A 26,882-nucleotide genomic window follows, 5' to 3' on the forward strand; every position below is an offset into this window, starting at 1 on the left:
TGTAGAGGGTTGGCACAAGAACAGGACGAAACCATAAGCACGGGGCCTTTTATTGACAATTCTCCATACAAAGTTCCTTTCCACTGCTCTACCGTATAAACATGGAGGTCACCTTCTCTCATCAGAACAAAGGGGTACACCTCACCTGCTTGGTCCCCACTGCCAAACCCTCATTGCTCTGTGTGTTGCCTGGCAGCAAAGAGGGCTTCAGATGGGAGTCACTCATGTCCATGCCTGGGCAGTAAAAACGGTTCTGCTGTTACAGATGCAGGTTTGTGGAGAGCAGCCCAAGGGTCTCAGGCAGGAGCCCCTCATCCTCTTCACCCCATCTCTGCACGATATGCTCCCAGGAACCATGAAATAAATAAATAAATAAATACTTTGAAAAGGCAGGGCAGCTCCAGGGGAGGGGGGACCTGAGCCAGCTCATGGCTTAAGAAAAAGCGCAGCGCCCCCTTGGCAGATCAGCGGGAACATAAAACCGACCATGTGACCCTCTCCCACAATGGACACTGTTCTCCAGGAACAGCCCTGGAATCTAGGAACCAGCCCATCAAGGTCCAATAGTTCCCCAGACCTCAGAGGCCAAGGGCTATCAGAGTCTCTGCTCCATCCACCTGGCCTCACGTTCCATGAGATAAGGGCTAGAGAGATGTGGCAGTGGGAAAGAGATGGGGTGCCCTTGATTCAGGGCAGGAAGTAGGAGTGCTGTGAGGGTCCTGCAGCCACCCCAGCAGGGTTGAAGACATCAGAACATCATGGGAGCTATGATTCTGTGGGTAGAGCCTGCCCATGCTGCCGTCCACTCGACACTGAAGGACTTGAGTAGCACCTTCACATACACTCTCTTCTGGGCACCGGGGAGCTCCAATCCTATCTCTAGAAAACAACGTATCCTGAGGCTATTCACGGGGCAGAGCAGGCATGTGCTCTAAGTCCTCCTGCAGGGCTCGTGGCTGAGGGACTGCCCGGTACCCAGCAGGAAGAACCTCTTTTCCCGACATCAGGTCTCTGGGATCCTAAGGCCTAGTCAGTTCAGCCTGGACCATCAGAGCTCAGATAAGAGCAGGCTGTGCTCAGTTCTGCCCTCTGGTGGACATTCCCTGGCCAACCCTGAGTCAACAGGGCACAGGGTAGAGCAGTGCCAATAGCTCAGACCCCAGGGGCTTCTCTCCCCTTGGGCCTTAGAGCATCACCAGCCCAGCTGGAGGAGCAGGGGAGGGAAGGAAGGACCTAGCTGTCAGGCTCCATTTGCCCAGCACAAGCCTCAGAGGACCAGGACCGGGGATAGGAGAGTAGGGTCTACTGTTGGCCCCAGGACAGGTGGAGCCTGGCCTCTCTTCTCTTCTCACTTGCTTAAGGTCTGATTACAGGAGGCACACACAAACACAGTCTCCCTCTGGGCTTCAGGAGCTGGAAAGGAAGAAGAGCTTGGTGAGATGGTTCTTTGTACCCTTTGGGTTCAAGGCGCCAAGTAGTGAATTAGCCTCTCAGTCCTCAGACAGACCACCCACGGCCCGGCCCACACCCTCCCCGACCCAGCTCACTCCTGCCCTCAGACACGATGGAGCACTGGGGTGCTGGTGCCAAGCAGGCTTCTCCCAGGTGTTCTATGCATTGGAAATTCTTCTGGCATCAACATAACACAATTTTAAACCTTTTATTTTTTTTTTAAATAAAATACCAGAGGAGATTTTCCCTGAGTGTTTTAACGGTGGTTAAAATCTCTGGGTGGTAAGATTACAGGATCATTTTTCTCTTCCTTTCTTTATAATCATTTCTAAGTTTTATAGTTAAAAGCATGTGCTACTTGTAAGACCAGAAGGAAAAAAGCTTGCCCAACACTGCACCACACCACAGGGCAGGAAGTGAAATATAATCCCAGTTTTCAAGAACATGAAGGCACATTCATGCTCCCTACACACCAGTCACAGACAGGCCCATCCCCAGTCATCCTGTGTCATCCTGCCCAGGAGACACATGGGGAGTAGTTTCCTTCCTTTTGCTCATCCATGGGTCTTATTAACAGCAAACATATACAGTTTTTAGGAAAGGAAGAGAAAAGGTTTTTTATTAACAATGTTACTAACGTAATAAAAATAAGATTCAACCAGGTAGTCTCCTCTGGGAGGAAAAAGGGGTCCTCTGGGAGTTGCCTTGCTCTGTACAGGACACCCCACAAGGCAGCCTCCCTGACCCATGGCCTGCACCCTCACCTGTGGCCCCCATGGAGGACTTGGGCACCTTGAAGGAGCAGCACCGAGAGCAGAAGCTGTTCCCACAGTTGCTGCAGCTCCGCTGTAGACAAGAAACACCAGTGTGAGATGGGGGCCACCCTCAGGCACCTGACACCCCAGTGCCTCTTCCCTTCTCTCATCCAATGCTGTAAGGTAGAAGAGGGGCCTCTGTGCGGTGGGACTGGGACAGGGCAGGACAAAGCCGCCAGCAGGAGGCTGGTACTGATGTAGGCCTGAAGCAAGGAAAATACACTGGCCTCGGCAAACCATGGCCACTGGCCTCTGTGACACAGACTTTATTGAGGACTCTCCTCAAGTCCTGCGTAAGCCACAGTCACAGCACACTGCTGCAAGCAAACACCACCAGACTCACCCTCTTCTTCAGCACGGAGAAGGTGGCAGCGCAGCCTGCACAGTTCCCTGGGAAATAAAGGCAGCAGCTGAGCCTTGGCCCAGCCCAGGCCATTCAGCCCGAATTGCTCCTGACTCTAACTGACCCCACCCTGGCACAGCCCAGCATCTCGCTTGAGTGCAGAGAGCAGTGTCTGGATTCAGAATAATAAAAGCGACCCAGGCTACCCACAGCTCTCATCCTTGCACCATTCCAACCCTGAGCCCCACCTGACCCCCCCCCTACCTATCCTCCCCCCCACACACACGCATGGCAGATTATCAAGGAGCACCCAGAATCTCCTTCCTGGAATCTAGCCAAGCCAGCAGGGACCTGACCCGGGTGTACTCAATGAAGCCTACCAGATGTGACCCTTTCATAGTGTCTCCTTACAGACACCTGCCCACAGTAAGGGACAGACAGGCTTCCAAGAACTGCACACTCCTGCTTGCTGTCATCAGAAGATTCCAAGAGAAGAGCCTGAAACTGGGCACCTTCCAAGACGGCACAAAGGACAGAATCTCAAGCAGTGGTGGCAAGCAACAACACAAGTCTCCCTAGGCCACAGTCTAGTGAGACAGAGGAGCCCCAGACAGTGGCAGGGAGGCCAACAGCAGCTCAGGTGATGACTGGCAGTCAGGGGTGGATGTAAGGAGAGATGGAAGATGGAGAAAGGGGGTTCAGGGGCCTGTTATGATCTGCAGGGCAGGAGTCAGCAGCAAAGGGCACGACTGTGACTCCTGAGTGACATGTCTGACTACGACAGTCCTGAAGCTCCTTTCTAGTCAGCCAGGATTACCCATAGCTATGCTAAAAGAGGCTCCCTGGGATCAAGGACAGAGGCCGAGAAACCAGGGTCCAAGGCTGGGGTATCTGAGACAAACATCTCTTTGCTGTTGCTTAGCTCATAGCAACATAGAGGCAAAAAGAGAACCCAGACTGCTTGTGGTATGAGAAAAAGTGCTACTGACCGTGGTTCCTCCACCAGGGACAGAGGAAAGCAGCCTGCTAGGGGGCAGGATAATGGGACATGAGCCATGTCCAAGAACTCTTCAGAACTAGATGGAGGGCAAGGGCTGCATAGTCCAGTGGTAGAGCTGTGTCCCCATGCAAATCTGGGGCCCAGGAGGCCTAAGAGCTGACATCAGATCAGACAGTGACAGAGGGGAATAGTTCTGCTCCTCCCAAGCCCACCCACTCAGCCTGTTCTCAGCAAAGTCCCACATTCTTACACTCACCAAATGACCCTGCCATGAAAAGGTTCCCCAGGGGCCTGCCCGGGCAGTGCTGTAGTAGCCTCTCTCGCGTGGAGGCTCCAGGGGAAGACCTCATCTCATCCTCCCACAGACCCACCTCATCTACTGACAGCCAGAATGGATGGTCCCCTAAAGTACTTCTATTGAGTCCTAATCCCCACACAATTAGCAGTACAAAGTGAGGCCTCTAGGGGGCGTCTGGCAGAGCACTCGGTCTTACAATGGAGGCCCTGGACAGCACTTGTCCTGCCAATACAGAGAAGGCAGCAAAAGGGTCTATTATCCAGACCCAAGTTGAAGGGCGGCTTTGACTCAGGATAGCTTGGGAACCTGGTTGTGATCTTAGATTCCAGCTTCTGCAATGGTGGGAAATAGAATTCTGTTCGTGGATTAGGCACCTAGAGTGTCATATTTTCTTACAGCAGCCTGCAATGACTAAGAGATCTCAGAACAGCCTATGCCAGCCTAACCTGGGGACCTGGACCCAGGCGCTAACACCTTGAAAGCAGAACTGTCACACCTGGCCTCAAAGCAGAGACCAGCCCTACCAACAAGGAGACACAGGCACGGTAGCAGGGGAAGGGCAGAGAAGGGCAAAAGGCCACCCTCAAACATGGATGGCCTCTGCCTATCATGTGAGGAGAATCTGAACCAAAACCTAGGTTTGAAGACAGAACAGACATAAAACAAGGGACTTCTACACATCAGGGCTCAGAGATGCTACAGGGAAGATGACGAGACAAAAAGAACACAGCATGGCAGAAGACCTGCAGCTGAAGCCCAGCGCCCCACTAGATGAAGAGGGGTTACCCCTCTGCCAATCAGAGACCTCTCAGTGCCTCTGTTTAAAATGCACAATTACAAAAGGCCACTTAGGAGCAGCAGCACTATGTCCTCTTACTTGGAACACTAGAATCTGTCTGCTTCTGGGCCCAGAGGATCTGCCTGCCCATCCCACCCACTTGAGAAATGAGCCTGGAGTGGACACCAAAGCCAACAGTCAACACAGATTAAAAGGATCCTGCATGCTTAGGGATAGGGACACACAAGAGGAAGCCACAGGTCCAGGACAGCTAATCCTGAAAAGACAACCACACCACTAGTCAGGGACAGAAAGGCAGACCCCATAGGCTCCTCAAATTCCTGAAGATAAAGCCAGGGATATGCCCTCCCTCCAGAGACGTAGACCTCACTGAACACTGGAACACACAATTCACAGGCCACAGTGGCTCTCAGTCACCAGCTACCCTAGGCTCTTCCCAGGTTTGTAGCTGGCTCTGCCCTCAGGCTCAAGATCAGATCCAGGTTCCCAAGCTGTACTGAGTCAAAGCTACCCTTCAAGACCCTTCCTTGACCTGCCCACACCTCAAGAAAATACAAGCTAACCAAACTACAACTTTGGCTAGAAGTGACCTCAGAAAACTACCATGTTCAGAAGAAGGCGCCCTTTACTGCAGACAGCCAGGTTACAAAGACTGAGTCAGGCTCAGCCAGCCAGCCAGCCAGCACCTCCCACATGGACAGCACCCAGTTACTAAGAGCCAGCCGGGCCCTGTACTAACGCTTGGCCTATACTGTCATAATATTCACAACAACTCAACAAGAACAACTCTTTCACTGAAGAGGAAACTGAGGCACAATGTGCCCAAGGACACCAGCTGAGACAATATTTGCTGTCAAGTTCTGCAGCCTGGGCCCAAGAGCACCTTGTCTTCCTGTCCCCTTAGATTCAATAATGAGACCCACTCACTCCACGCTCACTCCTCCTTGGGACATATGTACATTTCCCAAGGTTTCATGGATATCTTTACCAGTGCCCACAATTCTTGGACTCTGTCCCTGTGGCCCAGATGCCACCCCACTCCCCAAGTCCCAGCAGCCCTAGCCATATACCCCCACCTGCAATCCAGTTTTCTGGCCATACCGAAGTTGTTGGTGGGGTAACGCTTGCGAAGCCGCTCCGTAAGTCGTGACACCTTGCTGCGCAGCACCTCATTCTTGCTGAGGAACCCATTGTCCTGCAGGGCCAGCTCATCCTCTGCTGGGCACGGGGTGCCCTCATCATCCTCCTGTGAGAACAGCTTATTCCAGCCCCGCTCATCTCTTACAACAGTCCAGGTCCTGCGTGCGGAGGCACCTGGACATGGTGGGCCCATGAGGTGTGGCACAGCTGCCTCAGCCACCCTGCCCGGCCCGCCCCGCCCCTTTCACCCTGCTCCTACTTACCAGCACCACCAGGTGGGTCTCCTGCCTCCCAAGGTGCGGGAAGAAGAGAAAACAGAGAGATAGCAGGAAGGGAGGAGCAGGAGGGGACAGGGGACACAGCTGTGCCATCCTGAGCTCTGAGCACTTCCCACCAGGGGCGGTGACCAGGCACACTCTCTGGAAGCAGCCCAGACCTAAGGTGACTTAGAGCAGCTGGTGCTGTTCTCCTCCCACTGGCCATTACCCAGTTCACAGACCAGGGTAGGAAAGGAAACACCCCTTACCACACCCTCTTGGGTTAAGTGTTTCATGTACATTCCACACACTTTACAGAACGAAGGATAAACTGGGTCTAGATATAAAAATGTGTTCCTTACTTGGGTCATGAAAAAAAATGTTTGAAAACTCCTGCCATAGCCATCTCCACCCTCTCCGAACATTATCAACTTGAGGAAATCACAATTAAAGTGGGCTGAGCAGGTCTGAGAGGGAAACAAGTCAGCAAGTTAAAATTCACAAGACTCAGCCAGGCGCAGTGGCGCAGGCCTGTAATCCCAGCACGCAGGGAGGCAGAGGCAGGCAGATCTCTGTGGGTTTGAGGCCAGCCTGGTCTACAAAGGGAGTCCAGGACAGCCAAGGCTACACAGAGAAACCCTGTCCAAAAAACAAAAAAATAAAAATAAAAATTCACAAGAGTCTTGCTCTTCAAACACCCTCCCACTTTACAGAGACATAAGCATCTGAGTTTCTACTCTGAGACAAACAGTGATGTAACAGAAGCAATAACAGGCAGAAGGCTTCAGTAAGCAGAGAGGATGGGAGTGTAGGACAACTCACAACTGTGGCACGTGACTCACCTACATTCATTTATTGAGCATGTACAAGGGTGTGTGTCACAACACACGTATAAAGGTCAGAGGGCAACTTTCTAGCCTCAGTTCTCTTCCTCTACCAGGTAGGTTCTGGAGACCAAACTCAGGTCATCAGGCTTTGCAACTAGACCCTCTACCCACTGAGCCATCTTGCTACCCCATGTGACTACCCAAGAGGAGTCGATGGCTCCTCAGCTACAGTGACTGGTGAGGACTCAGAAACACTAGGAAAACAGCAAGTCTACAATTCTAACTGAAACTCACCCCGTTTTAAACACTGGTTTAAAGAATTATATTAAAAGGTTACAAGCCAAATAAAACATGTCTTCAAACTACCTAAATCTAAATCACTGTCCAAATCAAGGTTGTTAAACTTTCCCTGAACTAGCACTTGGCCATGCAACCACGTTCTCCACCCTCCCAAAGGGACATCTATGGACCTCAGTGTCCAGAAAGGGAGGCACAGGCAGGGCCTCCTCCAAATGTGTCTCTGACATCATGACCCCTAGCCCAGGTGACAAACCACCAACACCCAACAGTGGCTTGCACAGGCCAGCAGAGCCAGCCCTGCCAGAACACTCAGGACAGATGAAGGGGGAAGGAAGGGGCCAGTGGCACTCTTTCAACCTGTGAATTCTAGCTCAGTGAGTTCTAGCTTCCCATGTGGACGTTAGGAAAACACACACACACAGATCTCAGCCCACCCACATCTGGCCTGGTCAGTAAAGGGGATTGGGAGGAGGCCACCCACCTCAATTGCATCTTTGAACTCCTCATCTGGCTCAGCCTCCTCAGCCTCCTCCACACTGCCTGGCGTGAGGTCCTAGGAAGAAAGACTCTATGGCAAAAGGGAAGGTTGGCAACCCTGGTCCCTACAGCAGAGAGCCACCTGCTGAGAACCAGTGGCTAGGCTCCAAAACCCCAGGTCCCTCCTCCAAGGAAACTGAACAGCTGCAGGAAAGCAGCAAATCACAGGAAAGAGCAGCCTTACCCCACAGGGCAGAGCCACAGAACAAAATACCACGGGACCTACAGTAGCTGACAGTCAGAGTCTACCTGAGACCAGCCACACTTACTAGCTAGAAGCGTTTGGCAGCCCCGCTGTGCCTGAGCCGTCTCTTCTGCCACAGAGCACAGCCTCAGCCCCATTCTCAGGACACACCTCGCAGGGCACCAGACATAGGACTGTGGTCAGAAAAGCCCAGGCAACTGTCTCCACTGCGCTTCACATTACTAAGCATCCCAGAGACTGGGTAGGAAGAAGCTCACAGCGCCAGCACAGAAGCTATGCCTTATCAACAGACTGGTAAAAACAGGAAAGAAAAAAGACCCTCAACAACACAAAAACGGCTCCTGCTGATGGCGGGGACTCACCTCTGTGGGTGTGGGGGCAGGTGTACTGTCCAGCACAGTAGCCTTCCCCCCAGAGTCCTGCAGTGCTGAGCTCTCACAGGCATACTCTTCCTGCTTGGGGCTCATCCGTCGCTGCAGACAAGCCCTATACTCAGACACCACTGCCAAGGGAACGGAGAGTAGAGTTGAAGGTGACATGAGACAGTGAGGAGTGGTGTGGTGGAGCATACCAAATCTTTAAGCTCAGCAGTTGGGAGGCAGAGGCACATGGATCTCGGTGAGTTCAAGGCCAGCCTGGTCTGTTAAGTGAGTTCTAAGTCAGCCAGGACTACAAAGTAAAAGGATCTCAAAAAACAAACAAAGCCTCTAGGAAGAGAAACCTTCCTAGACAGAGACACAGTAAGTGTCCCTCGGGGAGTGTTCTCCATCAGCATCTGTCCCTCTGCCACAGTCAGCCAGTGATTCCATATAGTAAGTGATCCATAAACAGAGGACAGAGAGGAGAAATCAAAGAGCGCAAATTATCCAAGCACAGGACCTCTCCAGTCTGCCCAGCATCCTCATCCAAGCGCAGGACCTCTCCAGTCTGCCCAGCATCCTCATCCAAGCACAGGGCCTCTCCAGTCTGCCCAGCATCCTCATCCAAGCACAGGGCCTCTCCAGACTGCCCAGCATCCTCATCTAAGCACAGGGCCTCTCCAGACTGCCCAGCATCCTCATCCAAGCACAGGGCCGATAAAGTGCCCAGCACCCACATCCAAGCACAGGACCTCTCCAGACTGCCCAGCATCCTCATCCAAGCACAGGACCTCTCCAGTCTGCCCAGCATCCTCAGCCAAGCACAGAGCCTCTCCAGTCTGCCCAGCATCCTCAGCCAAGCACAGGGCCTCTCCAGTCTGCCCAGCATCCTCATCCAAGCACAGAGCCTCTCCAGTCTGCGCAGCATCCTCATCCAAGCACAGGGCCTCTCCAGTCTGCCCAGCATCCTCAGCCAAGCACAGGGCCTCTCCAGTCTGCCCAGCATCCTCATCCAAGCACAGGGCCTCTCCAGACTGCCCAGCACCCACATCCAAGCACAGGGCCTCTCCAGACTGCTCAGCATCCTCATCTGAGCACAGGGCCTCTCCAGACTGCCCAGCATCCTCATCCAAGCACAGGGCCGATAAAGTGCCCAGCACCCACATCCAAGCACAGGACCTCTCCAGACTGCCCAGCATCCTCATCCAAGCACAGGACCTCTCCAGTCTGCCCAGCATCCTCATCCAAGCACAGAGCCTCTCCAGTCTGCCCAGCATCCTCAGCCAAGCACAGGGCCTCTCCAGTCTGCCCAGCATCCTCATCCAAGCACAGGGCCTCTCCAGACTGCCCAGCATCCTCATCCAAGCACAGGGCCTCTCCAGACTGCCCAGCACCCACATCCAAGCACAGGGCCTCTCCAGACTGCCCAGCATCCTCATCTAAGCACAGGGCCTCTCCAGACTGCCCAGCATCCTCATCCAAGCACAGGGCCGATAAAGTGCCCAGCACCCACATCCAAGCACAGGACCTCTCCAGACTGCCCAGCATCCTCATCCAAGCACAGGACCTCTCTAGTCTGCCCAGCATCCTCATCCAAGCACAGAGCCTCTCCAGTCTGCCCAGCATCCTCATCCAAGCACAGGACCTCTCCAGTCTGCCCAGCATCCTCAGCCAAGCACAGGGCCTCTCCAGTCTGCCCAGCATCCTCATCCAAGCACAGGGCCTCTCCAGACTGCCCAGCATCCTCATCCAAGCACAGGGCCTCTCCAGTCTGCCCAGCATCCTCATCCAAGCACAGGACCTCCCCACACTGCCCAGCACCTCATCCAAGAACAGGGCCTCTCCAGACTGCCCAGCATCCTCAGTCAAGCACAGGATCTCTCCAGACTGCCCAGCATCCTCATCCAAGCACAAGGCCTCTCCAGTCTGCCCAGCACCTCATCCAAGCACAGGGCCTCTCCAGTCTGCCCAGCATCCTCATCCAAGCACAGGACCTCTCCAGTCTGCCCAGCATCCTCAGCCAAGCACAGGGCCTCTCCAGTCTGCCCAGCATCCTCATCCAAGCACAGGGCCTCTCCAGACTGCCCAGCATCCTCATCCAAGCACAGGGCCTCTCCAGTCTGCCCAGCATCCTCATCCAAGCACAGGACCTCTCCAGACTGCCCAGCACTTCATCCAAGCACAGGGCCTCTCCAGACTGCCCAGCATCCTCAGTCAAGCACAGGATCTCTCCAGACTGCCCAGCATCCTCATCCAAGCACAAGGCCTCTCCAGTCTGCCCAGCACCTCATCCAAGCACAGGGCCTCTCCAGTCTGCCCAGCATCCTCATCCAAGCACAGGGCCTCTCCAGTCTACCCAGCACCTCGTTCAAGTACAGGGCCTCTCCAGTATGCCCAGCATCCTCATCCAAGCACAGGATCTCCCCACACTGCCCAGCACCTCATCCAAGAACAGGGCCTCTCCAGTCTGCCCAGCATCCTCAGCCAAGCACAGGGCCTCTCCAGACTGCCCAGCACCCTCATCCAAGCACAGGGCCTCTCCAGACTGCCCAGCACCTCATCCAAGCACAGGGCCTCTCCAGTCTGCCCAGCATCCTCATCCAAGCACAGGACCTCTCCAGTCTGCCCAGCATCCTCATCCAAGCACAGGACCTCTCCAGTCTGCCCAGCATCCTCATCCAAGCACAGGACCTCTCCAGACTGCCCAGCATCCTCATCCAAGCACAGGACCTCTCCAGACTGCCCAGCACCTCATCCAAGCACAGGACCTCTCCAGTCTGCCCAGCATCCAGAAGCCAGACAGCCGACTCAGGGGTCACGAAGAGATGTGGCAGCTAATGCAGGTGGCCATAGGGCAGGACTAGGTAGCAATTTAGGGAAAAGACCCCTCCCTTATCTTCTAGAAGCCACTCTTATCTTCTAGAAGGAAGTAGTGATGCATCTGACATTTAAAGGGAGAGGAGACCCTTCTAATGGCAGCAAATCAGACCCCACTACCACCACACTTCTAGAGATACCCCAGTGAAAAGCTGCCCCCTTGTGGCTACACTGCAAACAAACAGAAGCAGGAATCTGAAACAGGTGCTCAGAGTGGGCCTGGGCCCAGCTGTCAGGCTCTCTGGGGCTTACCTCGGAAGAACTCCATGTTTCCCAGAAAGAGCGTGCTGTTTAAAAGGGCGAGGACCCAGCAGAGTGGCAGCAGGTAGAGCATGCAAACCATGCCCAGGAGAGCGCCATAGAACCTGGATAAACACAAAGCCCACAACAGAAGGAAAATGGTGGGGAGCGCCTGGGGGAGAAACAGCTCTGGCACAAACTGACAAGACCTGCCAACCAAACCAGTGTGGAACTGCCAAGGAAACGTTCGGAAGTACCACGGTGCTGGGTTCTATCAAGTGAGGCTAGTGAAGCCACACTGTGTCTCAAGTCTAGACACAGACTTGAGCCAGAAACAAACTTGGCCACTTGTCTGTGCGACAAGTCCCCTGGCTCTCAAGCATTTCTTCATTCACCTATAAAGTGCAGGTTAAGACAGCAGCTGCCTCACAGGGTCACTAGGAAGAGCAAGACAATAACTAGGAGCCTCTGAGCACAGGCCTCACACACAGTGACGCCTAGAGAGACGCTATTATGGTCATTACTGACTCAGGAAAGCCTCAAAGAGATGCATCTCATTTGTGCAGTAATTTCATCTTTTAAGTTTATTCTTAAATTTTTTTCAAAAAATTAAAACTAAGTCCATAAAAACGCTCACTGTGGGGCTAGTAATGAAAATAAAAATCATCTAAATATACAACAGAACACTTCCATAAATTACAATCACTCACAGTCCACATTAGAAAATAATTCCAAAGACTTTGATGCAACTACCTATGATGTAATTAGTGAAGCGAGAGAAATCTCACATACAAGCTAGAGAGGTGGCTCATTGGCCTAAGACACTTTTGGCTCTTGTGGACAACTATGGTTTGATTGCCAGCACCCACAAGGAATACATATATACATATATGCAGACAAAACATTCATATACATATAATTAATAAATAAATTGAAAAAGAACTCTCACATTCCATATGAAGCTAGCAGGCACATGAGCAGCTCCAGACATAGTGAGTTACTGGCCTATTATTTCAGTACTGTTACTGTTTACCTTTTAAAAAGGCACCTAAACAACCATGTAGAACTCAAAAGCTTATGTGCAGACCCACACCCTATGGCCATGGATGCTCTTCCCTGAAGCAGGTTGAGCAGAAGGCTTTTTTGAAAATAAATCTTTCTTCAATTAACGTTTTATTTATGTATTTTATGTATGTAGTGTTCTATCTGCATGTACACCTACAGGCCAGAAGAGGGCACCAGACTGCAGTATAGACGGTTGTGAGCCACTATGTGGTTGCTGGGAATTGAACTCAGGACCTCTGGAAGAGCTCTTATCCACTGAACCATCTCTCCAGGCCTGCAGAAGCCTTTTCAAGGCATCCAGCTTTACCTGGGGGAGAAGGGATTCAATCCACAGATGGAGGGTGGTGGGGTGGAAGAGAAGGGGCCTACTCACTGTGAGGAGACCACAGGGTTCTCCCAGTGCAGCACACGGTAGGCTGTTTCACAGGTACAGCACAGGCGGCTCAGGACGGCTTCCAGTTGGATCAAGCTGTAGACACAGGAGCTTCCTGTGAGTGGACAGGCCCCGCCCCTGCCAAATCAACCGACCCACCCATCCAGGAGCACAGAAGCCGTGAGGAAGCAGAGCCTGGGTTCACAGGCACAGCCGGCCAGTGGAGGCCAGTCCACAAACACAACAGAAGACAGCCTTGCAAAGATGCTCCAGCCCGCTCCCTTCGGGAGACCCTTGCTGAGGTGAAGCTGTTAAGATCTCTGCTTTTTCTTTTTTTTTAATTTATTACAATTGGGAAGGAGGCAGTACTCTACGGAGGCAGTGCACTCCTTCCGCCCAAAGGGCTCATTAGAGACACGGCTGCTTCTAGCAGGGAAAGTGCAAGACAAATGTGCATATTCTGCTGTGCCATACAGTAAGGCAGCACTGAAAAATGATGGGGATGTGATGAAAGAACACAAAACCAGCTCAAAGTGGTCCCACTGGCCAAACCTAGGACACTCCAAGACAGAAGGAAGGGCTGTAACAGATGAGACCCCGTGGAGTGAGTAAGACTCTCTGCATGCGCACTGGCAATGAATGAGAAGCACACCTCCTCCCTCCAGAACGCCAGAAAGTAAGTGCAGGCGACTGGTAAGCAGACAGCCACTTCTCAACACCGTGGGAGCAAAGTGACAAAAGCAAGACCTATAAATGGCTTTTACAGCAGTTGAGTGAACGCTGATGAGGACAAGATATTTCAGTCTCAAACTACATCTGTAGATTACCAATAACCAAGGGTAAACATAATTTGCCATAGAGAAGCCTTAAGCAAGTGACCAAAGTTAGTGGTTTCTGACATCATGTCCCTCTAATATGGACTATGACAGACACTCCGCTTGTCAGTTCTGCTCAAATGTATACCCTCCACCTAACAAGGGACCTAACACCACAAACTGAGGAACAAACACAGTAAGCTTATACTGTATCAAGTATGTTGAGGTCACATGGAACTGCTCACCCCAGGGTCACAGAACACAGAAACTAAACATGAGGGCTGAGGTGCTGGACAGGCAAGGTCTTGGACCAGGGGAAATCAATATAAAAAAGGTCATCAATACACCTGGCAAAATGTGATTATGAACCACGTAGCAGAGAACAGTACTAATATATCAATACAAATGTCCTAATTCTGCCCACTCTACTGGGAATACATAAGACAATGTCCTTGATCTCAGGAAGTAATGTTGAAGTATTTGGAGTAAACAGAAAGGATGTGGGAAGGCAGAGGCGAACGGATCTTTGTGAGTTCGAGGCCAGCCTGGTCTACAGAGCAAGTGCCAGGACAGCAAGGGCTACACAGCGAAACCTTTTCTCAAAAAACAAGTAAACAAACAAAACAAACAAAACAAAAAGGATGTTTACATTTTTCAAATGGTTCAAGGGAAAAATAATTAAAGCCAATGTGACCACTCATTAGTAATTGTTCTGTATGGATAAAGGGTATACTGAACGGTTTTCAGTCTTCTTGCACCTCTTGCCAAATATTAAAGTTTTTTCAGGCATGCTCACACCTCTTTAATCCCAGCACTTGGGAAGCCGAGGCAGGCAGAACTCTTGTCAATTTGGGGTCAGCCTGGTCTACAGAGCAAGTTCCAAGCTAGCCAAGGCTACATCACAAGCTCATTTCAGAAAAAAAGAAAAACTTAGAAATAAGTTATTTTATATTTTGAAAGTTTGGCTTTTTGTTTCCCAGACTCCTGATGACCCATAGCTCTGCTATCAACCCTGTTGTACATCAAAAGCCTACACGGAACCTGATCTAGGAAAGGCTTATGAAAAGCCAGCTGCGCTGATGCTGGCCCAGTTAACATTTGCTAGCAGTTGTGGAACCCTGCTTTTTAAGATCAAAGTCTGCTGGCGCCCCATATTTGACCACCTCCTCTTGGTGGGGAGGCCTGGTGGCACTCAAAGAAAGAACAAGCAGGCTACCAAGATGAGACTTGATATCCTATGACCATATAGTAAGAGAGGAGGTCCTCCTCAGTCACAGACCTAGGGGAGGAGAATAGGGTGAAAGCGGGAGGGAGGGAGGAATGGGAGGATACAAGTGATGGGATAACAACTGAGTTGTAATCTGAATAAATTATTAAAATAAAAAAAAATTTTAAAAAAACATTGAAGTCTGGTTTCTGGACAGCCACCTGAGCTCAGTCTATTACAACAGACTCTGTTTCTCAGCAGAGTTTTTTCTCTTTGCCTCATCTGGGAACCCCCAGACTCCCTAAAGAGCGTCACATAAGGAAGATATGACGCTTTCCTGATAGAATCTGTTCAGCAAGCACGTGGGATTCCTAGAAATACCCCACCCTATGCTTAGGAGATCCTAGTCTTCAGCAAATGACCTTTAATCATACCTGGAAGTTCTTCCCCCAACCACAGGATAATTAAGTACTGTGTTCTCCTGCTTGTGATAGGACCCCTGCTACCATATGTAATGAGGTACTGTACCACTGCGTGTAAGTCAGGAATCCCTAGCACCCTAGCCTGAGCAAATCAGACACATTCTCCCTCAAAACTCTCCTCACTGCCCAAGGTTTGTAAATCCCCGATTCATGAAAATAAAGGTTGGCTGGCTTGCTCTCTCATGCTCACACCACTCCTCCACCATGACCATCTGAGACTCCATTTATTCTGGGGAAGAATCACAGCTGGGCGCCGGGGACTTGACTGCCTTGGCAGCTGCTGAAGCCTGCTCCATGGATGCTGCTAGCTCAGTGAAGCACCCACCGGGCCTGCGCTCACCGGACCTGCCTCCCAGCTGCTTTCAAGCACGCCGCACAGCAGCTTAACAAAGGCTGTACCATTTTTGGTATCATCACAAGCGTGGGGAATGCCTGAGTTTCCACTGCCATCTGATACCTGCAACCTCATTCTAAAAGAACTAACTGTAACATTCTTTTCACACCCTGGCCTAGTGCACAGGCCTCACCCTGAGTGCTCTAAGCCACTCCTGATTGAGAAACGGGACCTTTGACCTTGAGGTCCATCTGTTCTCGTCCAGGACCAAGCAGAGCCTGGAACGGCCCACTGGACAAAGAAACCAAGCCACCACTGGATGGTGAACAACAAACAGTCTGAAAGCCACTTCCTCAAAGAATCAGTTACATCACATTTAGGACGGTGATGATGACTAACACTGAACACTTCCTGGGTCCCCAACACTAAAGCAATCTTCACAACCAGCTATCTAAGCCTTTGCCTCCCTAAGAGGATGATAGTAACAGTGTCTGCTCAGAGCCAGGAGAGAGTAAGCAGCTGAAGTCTGCAGCACGCAGACAGCCTGTGGCGTGGCGCTGACTCACTCCCCCACACTCCTGGCTCCCTTCAGTACTTACAAGCTTTTCACCTCAGCCACAGCCTCAGGGCGGGAAAGCCGCACTCTCTGTAGGTCTTCCTGCCTTATGCTGTGGTACTTCCTCCGCATCAGCTCCGACTCTGGCAGCTGTGCCCGGCAAACCTCCTGAAGGTAGCCCAACAGGGCAGGCACCGAAATCATCAAGGCACCCATGGAGTACCATGCACCTAAGAGATCAAGAGCAGTGCAGTTAACACAGTAAACAGGGCCCGGGAGCCTGACCACTCATGGCCACATGCTTGCTTCCTCGTCTCCTCCTGCTCTATGACCTCCTCAACCCAGCTTTGTTTTCCCTCATTGATCTTATCACCACGCCGTGTACTATGGATGTGCTCACTGTCTCTTCTGCAAGAGTTCTAAACTGTGCATACTTAGGTATGTGATGACAGATGAACTCCAGCCTGGCTCAGTACATTAAAAATGCCTCAAGAGCTGGGGAGATGGTCGAGTGGTTCAAAGTACAGACTGCTCTGCCAGAGGACCTGGGTTTGACTTTTGGCACCATATGGCGGCTGACCACCATCTGTAAGTCCAGTTCCAGGGGCTCCAGCTCCTTTGGGCCTCCACAGACACGGCACGCACACAGTACACAGACATGCATGCAGACACAACATCCGTACACTAAAATAAAACAGAAATCGCCACAGCATACAACAGATGGTTCTGCAGTGGATGCTGCTGAACTCCCCCAATGATGGAAACTTAGCCCTCTACCACTAAGGCAAACTGGAAACTTTGCCTATGGCCTTGAGGAGAGCATGGGGGTCCTGAGGACTGAGGGACAGATAATGAGACCAAGGCAAAATTCAAAGCAGGAACTTCTCCCCTGTGAAATCCTAGGAGATATAATCAAAGAAAAAGAAAGCTGGCTAGTATAGGGACTACACTTATAGCCTCAGAGACTGAGAGGCTGAAGCAGGAAATGGGTAGCTCCAGGCAAAACTGGGCTATGTGGTGAGTTGAAGGAAAGCCTGGGCTACATAGAGAGCCCCTGCCACAAACAAACAAACAAAAACCAACAACAACAAAAATTAGGTGAGCTTGTGTGAACTGGAGTAATTTTCAACCCACTGACTCCTAGTGTCCACAGGAAACAGAAGATACTAAGAAACATGTGTGTGAAACATTTATGTAAGAACACATAAATAAAGGACCAGCTCCTCAGAACATTCTGCCCTGGACTGCTCACTTGATTTCTGGGGGTCGGAGGCAGATCGCTTGAGGGGGATGCTTTATCGACAGCTACCTGACAGTTCCAACCCTAGAAGGGCTGGGTCACAGCATACATAACAGAAGTCCTCACAGACACTGCCACCCAGGACACCTACAGTCGCCACCAGCCACACATCTTCCCCGTGGCTTTGTGTGTGTGCCTCTCCCCGCTACTGGTGACCACCCAGTACATCAAGGCTCATTTCCTGGACCAGAGAAAAATGACAGATATGGGGGGGGGGAAGAACTCTCATCTCCTCCTGAAAGACTTACCCTATGTCATGTTGACAAATGACCCTTAAATTAGGTTGGAAAGCAAAATGGGAATGGTCAATGACCAGCCATGAGTGAGGAAGGAAGCGGTACAGAAGCAGCCGCAGCTACAGTCCGCTGGCTGCTGCTCTGTGCGAGGCACTGGGCTGAGTGGCACACAGGCTCTCACCCCTCACAATGCACAAGAGAAAAGACTGTGGCTGTCCTCCCTTCAAAGAAGAGGGAGACAGGGTATCAACAGATAGGCTACATCATGTGCCCAAAGTCACACACAGAGGCTGGGCCTTTGAGGTCTCTCCAGAGCTTGTGTTTTAACACCGAGAAGACCTAGGAGGAAGCCGGGTGGTGGTAGTGCACACCCCAGCACTCAGGAGGCAGAGGCAGGCGGATCTCTGTGAGTCCAAGGACAGCCTGGACTACAAAGCAAGTGCAGGACAGCCAAGACTACACAGAGAAACCCAGTTTTGAGAGACTGGGGGGAGGGGGGGGCAGAAAAAAAGACCTAGGAGGAAGCAAACTGGCAAAGAGCTAGTCCCTCCCACAGAGTGCAACCTCAGGGTTCTTCCCCCCACAATCAGTCACAAAAACCCACTGGCCTGGAGAAGTCGTTCTTACCCTCGTTCAAAGTGAGGAACAAGATGTTGAGGCCCAGGCAGGTCAGCAAGGAACACAGAGGCATCTGCCACCTACAACACAGAGAGCTCTGATCACAGGAAGCCAACTCCTCCAGCCTGAGAGAGGCCTGGCAACACAGCCAGCCAGCCCAAGCTGCACATGAGGAGAAGACAGCACAGAAGACCAAGGAGAAATGCACGTGGGCCCATCTGTAGGGCAGGAGGCCACACATTAGCCCAGGGTGACCAAACTAGAAGACCCACGGAACTTTCTGCCAGAGGGAGGAGTCTTTGTAACATCTGTTGAGAAGCCAGGTCACTGCTGCTTCCCCATGCTTTGCACGGCTCCTTCCTTTACAAGGGACACTGACAAGGTTCTTCTCTTGCCACATTCCTATATCCTACTTCACAACTTCCGAAGGCAGCAGCAGCACACTCTCCAGGCCACTGGCTGGACCACAGAAAATAACAGATACGGGGAAAACCCAAAACTTCCTCAGCTCACCAGTCTACCATCTGGACAAAAATTCATCAACCGCGGCAAGGAGTAGTGGTGCATGCCTTAATTCTCAGGCTCTCAGGAGGCAGAGGCAAGCGAATCTCTATGAGTTCGAGGCCAGCCCGGTCTACAGAGTTTCCAGGACGGGCAGGGCTGTTACACAGAGAAATCCTGTCTTGAAAAACCAAAATAAATAACTAACCAATCAATCAATCAACACGGAAGTTGAGAAAGAACAATACGGACTCCTTTGCCCATCTGTTCCTTTATCTCTTTACTTCTATAATCTTGAGCATTTATCTCACTTTGCTTGAACATTTATTTATTCAAAAGGAGAAAAATACTACCTACTGCACTATACTACAACTGAACGGCTGGGAATTTAGCTCAGTGGTAGAGCCCTTGTCTAGCAAGCACAGGGTCATGAGGTCAGACCTCAGCTTAAAAGAACAAACAAACAAACAAACAAAAACCTAAATGAGCGGGCAATGCAGTTTCACACAGAAAACACAACCAGTGTGAACTGAACGCCGCCACACACATGCCACCACCAAATGGCAACACAGAGTGCCCAAAGAAAGAAGTGACTCAGACCTCCGAGGACAAGATGGTGCTGCTGGCTTAGCTTGGGCCACGACATTTTATATTAATATGAACACGGATGTAGAACCCAGTGTGGTGGACACTCTGTAATCCCAGCACGGGGAGGCAGAGGCAGGAGGATCAGGGATTCAAGGTCAGCCATAGCCACACATTTAGTTGGAGGTCAACGTGGGCTACATAAGACCCTGTCTCAAAAAGAAATAAACAAAATAAGTGAAAATAAAGTAAAATAAAAAGAAGCAAGCTAGCAAAAAAGAGAATAGATAATAAAAATGAAGCTACTGAAACCTATATCCTAAGGTCAATATAATCAAGGTGAAAAATAAGAGCAGAGAAACAAGTATTTTTTAAAAATCCACTGCTAAAAAACAATGCATTCAGAATTTATATACATATCTATTTTTTAATTATATATAATTAAACATATATAATTTATAATTACATACATTACTTATCTAATCACTTTACATCCTGGCCCCTCCTCTTCTCCCAGCCCCACCCTTCCTCCTCCTTCCCCTATCCCCTTCCCTCATCCCCCACTCCAGCCCAGCCCATCAAGTACCTCAGGACAAGCATGTCCTTTCCCCTGTGGCCTGGCAAGGCAGTGGAGGAAGTGATGGAGAGCAGGCAACAGAGTCCATGTCATGTCCCTGCTCCCGACTCAAGGACCCACATGCAGCCTGCCCATCCGCTACATCTGTGTCGGGCTCTATGTATTTTCTTTTAAAAAGATTGTTGTGCCAGGTGTGGTGGCGCACGCCTTTAATCCCAGCACCCAGGAGGCAGAGGCAGGAGGATCACTGTGAGTTCGAGGCCAGCCTGGTCTACAAAGGGAGTCCAGGACAGCCAAGGCTACACAGAGAAACCTTCTCTCAAAAAACAAAAACAAAAACAAAACAAAAAAAGATTGTTGCTATATTTTGGGTTTTCGTGTGTGTGTTCACATATGTGAACATACGTGGAGATCAGAGGACAGCTTACAGGAGTCAGTTCTCTCCCTCCACTGTGTAGGTTCTGGGGGTTGAACTCAAGCCCTTAGGCTTGGAGTCAAGCGCCTTTACCCAATTAGCCATCTTGCCTACCCATAAAGGTACCCTTACATTTAATTAGAAAAATATACAATTACTAAGTGAAGTTAACTAATTTATGTGGGACTTTTACTCTCTCTGTGTGTGTGTGTGTGTGTGTGTGTGTGTGTGTGTGTGTGTGTGTGTGTGTTTGGCACAGGGTCTCTCACTGAACCCTGAACTCACCAATGTGACTAGGCCAGCTCATCAGTAAGCTCCCAGGATCCTTTGGTCCCCACCTCCCCAGGCACACATCTGGCTTTTTATGTTGAGTGCTAGAGATCCAGACTTGGGCAACTGTATTTAGCAGATGAGCTTCCCAGCCTGGGGCGCTTAGTTTCTAATGAGCATTACGAGGAAAGGAAGTAACCCTTTAGAGCCTTTCTCATGGCGTCAAACACATTTCACCCACACAACCCTAAACCTGTCTCAAAACCACCAGCAGCTGCCATTATGGTAAAAGTAAGATTAAAAAAAACAAGCCTAAAAGGAAAAGGAAAGGTAGGTAAAAACATCACACTGCCAGTGGTTCTCTCTCCTTCCAAAGCCACTGGCCTAGGTCTTTGCTGACAGTTTGATCCTGGGAGACCTGCAAAACGGAGCAGCTGACGCTCGAGGAGTCTTAAATTTTACTGTAGCTCCAGACCCAACAGGCAAACTCCAAGATCAGGTCCCTCTTCAGTCAAATCCTCTTTACTAAAAAAAGAACATCAAAAGCGTAAACTAATCTGACAGCCACTTTCACAGACCAGTGATCCCTCTGTGAGCTTCTAGAGACTACGGCTGGGGGAGGTGCTCCCCTCCACCTAGCTCCAAGCTGTGGCCCTCTCACTCCACATAATGGAAAACCCCAAAAGTTAGTGTGCCAAGAGGCACTACACCACCTGCGGAGGAAAGCGGAACAGGGCATCTGTAACTTGTCTGCTCTGCCTGCCTGGGGAGCACAGACAGAGAGGATGAGAGCGCCGGAACGCAGCGCCACATCTTTCTAGAACTGCCCCTACCTAAAAACAGGAAAGTTCTTTTTGGTTACAAGGTACTGCTCGAATTCAAAGAAAGCAGAGAAAGCCTCTTGGCCTGCCGACAGCCTGCACTCGGAGCCGAGGACCTCACAGGAGAGCCGTAAGTTACAGGGTGAGTGAGACTGTGAGGCCTTGTCAAAGAGGCATTAATAGGTGGCTACCAGGAGGCTTGTTTCAGCCCAGGAGCTCAAAGACAAAGCAAAATAGTAATTAGAAATGGTCCCTACTTCTAGACTGAGATGAGGATACATGCAACAGCATCCTTCAAGGCAACCCAGCTCCACCTCTCCAACTTCTTACCAGTCTTTTTGGGCACATAAGATGGCTGACTGTCTTTAAAACAATCTGATGGAAACTGGATTCTCGTTTTTTATGAGTAAGTAGGCAAGAACACACACACAGTTTGTCTGCAGCCTCAGAGGAGTCACCCTTAAACCTATCCACAGGCTCCAAGTTAAGGACACCTGCTCTGAAATGGTGTTTGCAGCCAAGCCTCAGGGCCTGAGTTTGATCTCCAGGACCCACACAGTGGTAGGAGAGCCAACTTCTGTAAGATGTCCTCTGATGTGTACACAACACACAACTCTACTGTTTTAGACACAAATTGAATGTGATTCTTGGTGTCATGCCACGTTAACAGCGTAATACTTCCTTTTGGAAACAAAGTCTTTAGCTTGAATGGAGTCCAGTTTTTACTCTCTAAACTCCAAGTTAAAGAGCTATGTACAGGTAGCCAGACAAGTCTCAGGAGGAAATTCTCCAGGACAGTGTGCCCAGGCACTTCAGCAAACCCGTACATGAAACAAGAGCTGCTTTAGTTTGAAAAAGATTTACAGGACATAGAAACCACACCAAATGCAGCACTGGAGAGGAACCTGACAGGAGCAGGCAAAACAAGAATCCATGATATCCTTGGAAAAAGTGAGGAAAGTGGGGAAAAGTGAGGAAACTGACCAGAGGAAGATATAAAGGAATTGTTTTCAATTCTGTTAAGTATAACATTATTTTGATGATATTGAGTGCCTTTATTAAGACATAAACTGAAGTAACCAAAAATGCAACGCCATTTATTTGCAATTTAGAGTACCTTTTTGGTTTGGTTTGGGTTTGGGGGGGGTGGGTTGTTTTTTGTTTTGTTTTTGTTTTTGTTTTTGTTCTTAAGACAAGGTATTATATAGTTCAGGCTGGCCCCAAGTTTGCTATGGAGCTAAAGATGATTTTGAACTTCTGAACCTCCTGTCACTACCTCCAAAGTACTGGGGCTAGAGGCATATGCCCAGATAAAATACTTTTTTATATACAAGTGCAAACACCTGAAATCCCAGCACTGTGAGTCTGAAACAGAAGGACTGTAAACCTGAGACCAGCCTGTGCTATACATGACACTACCTCAACAACAACAGGAAAACTAGAAGAAAAAAATATATATACAGAAAATGAAATAGAAAAAAATGAAAAATACAAAGAGAGAGAGAGAGAGAGAGAGAGGGAGAATGAGAATATGATATCTCAAATAACAAACAAAAATGCTGTCTGGTTTTTTTTTTCAAAGGTGTTTGTATTTGAAGTTTGTTTCAAGTTGTAACTTGCTGGTGGGATGGCTTAGCCTGTAGGGTGCGTGCTGCCAAGCCTGAGTCAGATCCCTAGAATCCATCATGGAGGGAGAAGCAACACCCAAAAGCTGTCCTCTGACCTGCACACAATGCCACACACATACAAAAATAGCAAAATCAAATTTTTACTATTAATTATGTTAGTACTGGGAGAGAAGGGGAGGGTGGGAAAAAAACTAAGTCAGCTCTCAGCTACAGTGGGCCAATGTCCAGGGCTTTCTGGCAGTCCCTAAGAGGAACTTATCCAACCACAAAGAACCTTGGTGAAGGCCAGGTGGTCTCCAGGGCCTGGCTTTCCTGCATAGAGCTGGAACACAGGTAGATCTGAATAACTCTAGAGACCAAACCAGCTCTCCAGAACCAGTCATCGCTAGAGAGAAAGGACAGACAGGAGAGACCAAAGGAAGAGCAACCCCGAAAGTCTGTACCTTAGCAAGAATCGAACACCATCACCTGCGTCCTTCAGGGGTTCCAGGTAGACCCCCAGCCTCTTGTAGGACAGAACCAGGTTGAAAAGATCAAACGCTGTTGACTTGGTAGGGGCAGGTGAACACTCAGAGAGAACCTCAGACATCACGCTGGGGCTCGCCTCAGGCCCACTCAGGTCCCGATCTGACGTCTGCATTTTGTAATCGTAATTCCCCACACTCACAATGCACTTCCAGTCTTCAACACGTTATCCCCTGCATCATTTCACGTGGTACTTAGGGTTAAACCTGTGAGGTGAGAGGCAATACTCATTTCACACTGGAGAAAACTGTGCTGGGCAGGGTGAAGTGGACGACTTAGACTTTTCTTAATGAGCCCTTCCAATGCTCCCCCTCCCCGCCACAGACCTTCAAGAGCATATGAACCATTAATAACCAGGTTGTTGGAAGGGGGACTGTTGGTAATCCCAAGAACAAAGATGTCCTGTGGTATCTTTCTCCCGTCTTTACTTGGTAATCCCTACTTATCTTTCAGATGTCAGTGTAAAGCAGATCATCTTGTTCTGGGAAGTTTTTGTCAATACACGCAAAGTACAGTGGGAGACCCGTGCCATGTCTCCCAAAGGTTCGTGAACTTTTCCAACAGCCCACTTATCAAGCTTTTAACACCCCCCCCCCCCGGCTCCTCCACTCATCCCTTGCAAGGGGGGCAGACTCCTGATCGATAGGACCAGCCAGGAAGAAAGGAAGCCGGGTCAGGCGCCAGACAGGAGCCTAGGATTAGCAGGTAAGCGCCCCACAGAGGCCTCCACTACACTCAACTCCGACGTGGCGCAAAGCAGGCCACGCCCAAGGCTGCTGTGCCCGCAGGTGGCGACCCCCACCAGGTGGGAGCGCCAGACTCCGTAAACACACAGGGGCGGGGGCGTGAAGACCGTCACCTACCCGGACGCTGGCCCAGAAGAGGGAGGAGCAGGGACAGCCAAGGGGACAGAAAGGCCACCAAGCCCCGGAGCAGTCCCTCAAGGCCCGCCCCACCCCACGCTCCCACCAACGCGCCGAAGTCACAGGTCCACCAGAGAGTCGCAGGCCCCTCCACCGCCGTAGCTTCCGGGAAGCGACTCACTCTGCGGTGGCGCGCCCGTGACGTCACCGCGCCCGTCCGGCCTAGAGTCGGGGCTCCCGGTTTAGCCCCTCCCGCTCTGGGTTTAGCCCCTCCCACCCAAGCGCAGGTGAACGAGCTCGTCAATACTGCGCCTGCGCGCTTTCCCACCTCAGCCCATTTTTTTCCTAAATTCTATTCCTTCCTTGCAAGATTTGACTCACTTAATGCCCCGGAACCGTAGGACCTAATGCCTGGGGAACAGCCTAGCTCCGGGACATTACAGCAAGGACAGATAACCCAACATAGTGACCCACGTCTATAATCACAGCCCTTGGGATGCTGAGGCAGGAGGATCACCAGTTCAAGGCCAGCCTTGACTATGGGAGCACCTGGCTCAATAAATAAACAAACAAACAAACAAATAAATAAATAAATGAAGGAGGAGGAAGAGAAAGATAAAAAGGGAAGAAAACTTGGAAAGAAGTTCCGTGAGCCTACGAAAGGCAGAAAACATCCTGTATGCCAGGTGCCTAGCAGAAACAGAACGGTGGTGGGTAGCTGCTGTTCCTAGCTCATGCCTCTTCACATCTTGTGACCCAGTTGGTGTCCCTTAAAACACACTTCCCATGGGTTTGCATTAAGCGGCAGCCAGGCAGTACAGTACGCTTTTTGTGCACCTTATCTTATCTGGCCCTCCTTCAACAGCCCTATTGGGGTCATCACCATTTCACAGAGGAGGAGTTTGAGTCATGGTAAGTAACTCCTTTAATGTCACAGCACATAAACCTCTTGGAACTGGGATTTCAGCCAAAATATATCCCAGGATCCCAGCAATCCCAGCTGTCACACCACCCACACGAGTCTGCAGCTACTGCTTCATCTACCCTGCTGCTCTTTCAGAGCGCCTCAGTCTCAACTAGCTGAACCCTCTTTTTGTTACCTGCAAAGGCCCAGGACTCCTGCCAGCTTCTCAGATTGCTTGTCACACCTGCCTGGCCCCACGCTTCTTGCTTCCATGCAAACCCAAACAGCTCACCCTAGCAGGAGTCAGATGTCTGCAGGGTCCCCGGCTGCCCAGCTGGCAGTAGCCACCCTTTGGGCCTCCCCAAAGCCTTATTGACATCTCTTCCAGCATCTTTTTTTTTTTTTCAGAGAAACAGGCATGCCTGCTCCTCCATCCAGCTGTCCTGGGAATCTCAACTCTTGTCACTGTCCCACGGGCTCTGAAACCTTTACTCTCACTAGCACCCCTTATCCTAGGAGACAAGATCCACAGGAAATTTCTCCTTAACCCCCTCTTTTCTTTATTTGTCTGACTTGCCTCACTCTGCTGCTCATTCCTCACCCAATTCGCTCCTCACCAACTGTACTCCTGTCTTCCTGGGTCACTTGTGCTGTTCTGGCTCCTTGCAGGAGCTCTCGGCAGCACTGGACACTTGGCCGTTCTTTCTTTGTCTGCCTTAGCATCCAGAGTACCACCCTCTCTTGGCCTCCTACCCTCAAGGCCTCTGGGGCTTTTCTTCTCTCAAACGTTGTCTATCTGCCACCTTCCTTGCTCTCCCTGGGGCTTGCATGCACTCTCACCAGGAGCTGTTAGCTAATGTCCAGCAGCTAGGGCAGCGGCACGTGCTGTGAAAGGATAAAGGACACACGAGATGTTCCCGTCAGGAGATGCTCACAGGCTCTCTTGCTGTTATCTCTGATAACCTCAAAATGAAGTGCTGAAGAATGTAAGGACGAAGCCAGGCGTGGTGGCGCACGCCTTTAATCCCAGCTCTCCGGAGGCAGAGGCAGGCGAATCGCTGTGAGTTCGAGGCCAGCCTGGTCTACAAAGCATGTCCAGGACAGTAAGGCTACACACAGAAACCCTGTCTCAGAAAAAAAAAAAAAAAAGAATGTAATGACGTTGTAAAGTTCTGCTTTGCAGGCCCAACCTGAGTTACTATAGAAAACAGTATGGAAAATACTATAGGAAATACTATGGAAGATAGATTTGCTGTTTTCCAACTATACAGCGGGGATAAGCACAGAAGGAGCTTCCCAGGGTGAAGATAGAATGAGCTGAAGGATGGCAAGTCCTGGTGTTTTGTTTTCCTGGGCTT

At 50.5% G+C, this 26,882-nt stretch overlaps 1 protein-coding gene across 2 annotated transcripts; it reads right to left on the bottom strand.

Annotated features, from left to right (window-relative positions):
- Positions 1-34: 34 nt before the first annotated feature.
- Positions 35-24,819, bottom strand: ZFYVE27 (zinc finger FYVE-type containing 27). Of its 2 annotated transcripts, XM_084773766.1 has the most exons (13): positions 24,621-24,819; positions 23,676-23,963; positions 18,445-18,515; positions 16,325-16,511; positions 12,888-12,983; positions 11,462-11,574; positions 8,336-8,475; positions 7,713-7,784; positions 6,111-6,131; positions 5,809-5,953; positions 2,611-2,657; positions 2,217-2,298; positions 35-1,413 (listed from the first exon to the last, which is right to left on the bottom strand). In XM_084773766.1, the coding sequence occupies exons 2-13, from the start codon at positions 23,870-23,872 to the stop codon at positions 1,349-1,351; spliced, it is 1,236 nt and encodes a 411-aa protein (XP_084629892.1). In that variant the 5' UTR covers positions 23,873-23,963; positions 24,621-24,819; the 3' UTR covers positions 35-1,348. The 2 variants fall into 2 exon arrangements, with proteins under 2 accessions (XP_084629892.1, XP_084629893.1); XM_084773767.1 differs by lacking the exon at positions 6,111-6,131 and having other exon boundaries at positions 24,621-24,818.
- Between the last annotated feature and the right edge of the window lie 2,063 nt (positions 24,820-26,882).

This window comes from Acomys minous, assembly GCF_964271855.1.
Source record: "Acomys minous genome assembly, chromosome: 2".
NCBI lineage: Eukaryota > Metazoa > Chordata > Mammalia > Rodentia > Muridae > Acomys > Acomys minous.

Excerpts from the sequence above, each read along its gene's own strand:
- ZFYVE27 (XM_084773766.1), bottom strand. The coding sequence starts at position 23,872 with ATGCAGACGTCAGATCGGGACCTGAGTGGGCCTGAGGCGAGCCCCAGC. Across the intron at positions 18,516-23,675 it reads GGTGTTCGATTCTTGCTAAG|GTGGCAGATGCCTCTGTGTT; the intron begins GTACAGACTTTC and ends TCTGTGTTGTAG. Across the intron at positions 5,954-6,110 it reads AGACCCACCTGGTGGTGCTG|GAGGATGATGAGGGCACCCC; the intron begins GTAAGTAGGAGC and ends CTGTTCTCACAG.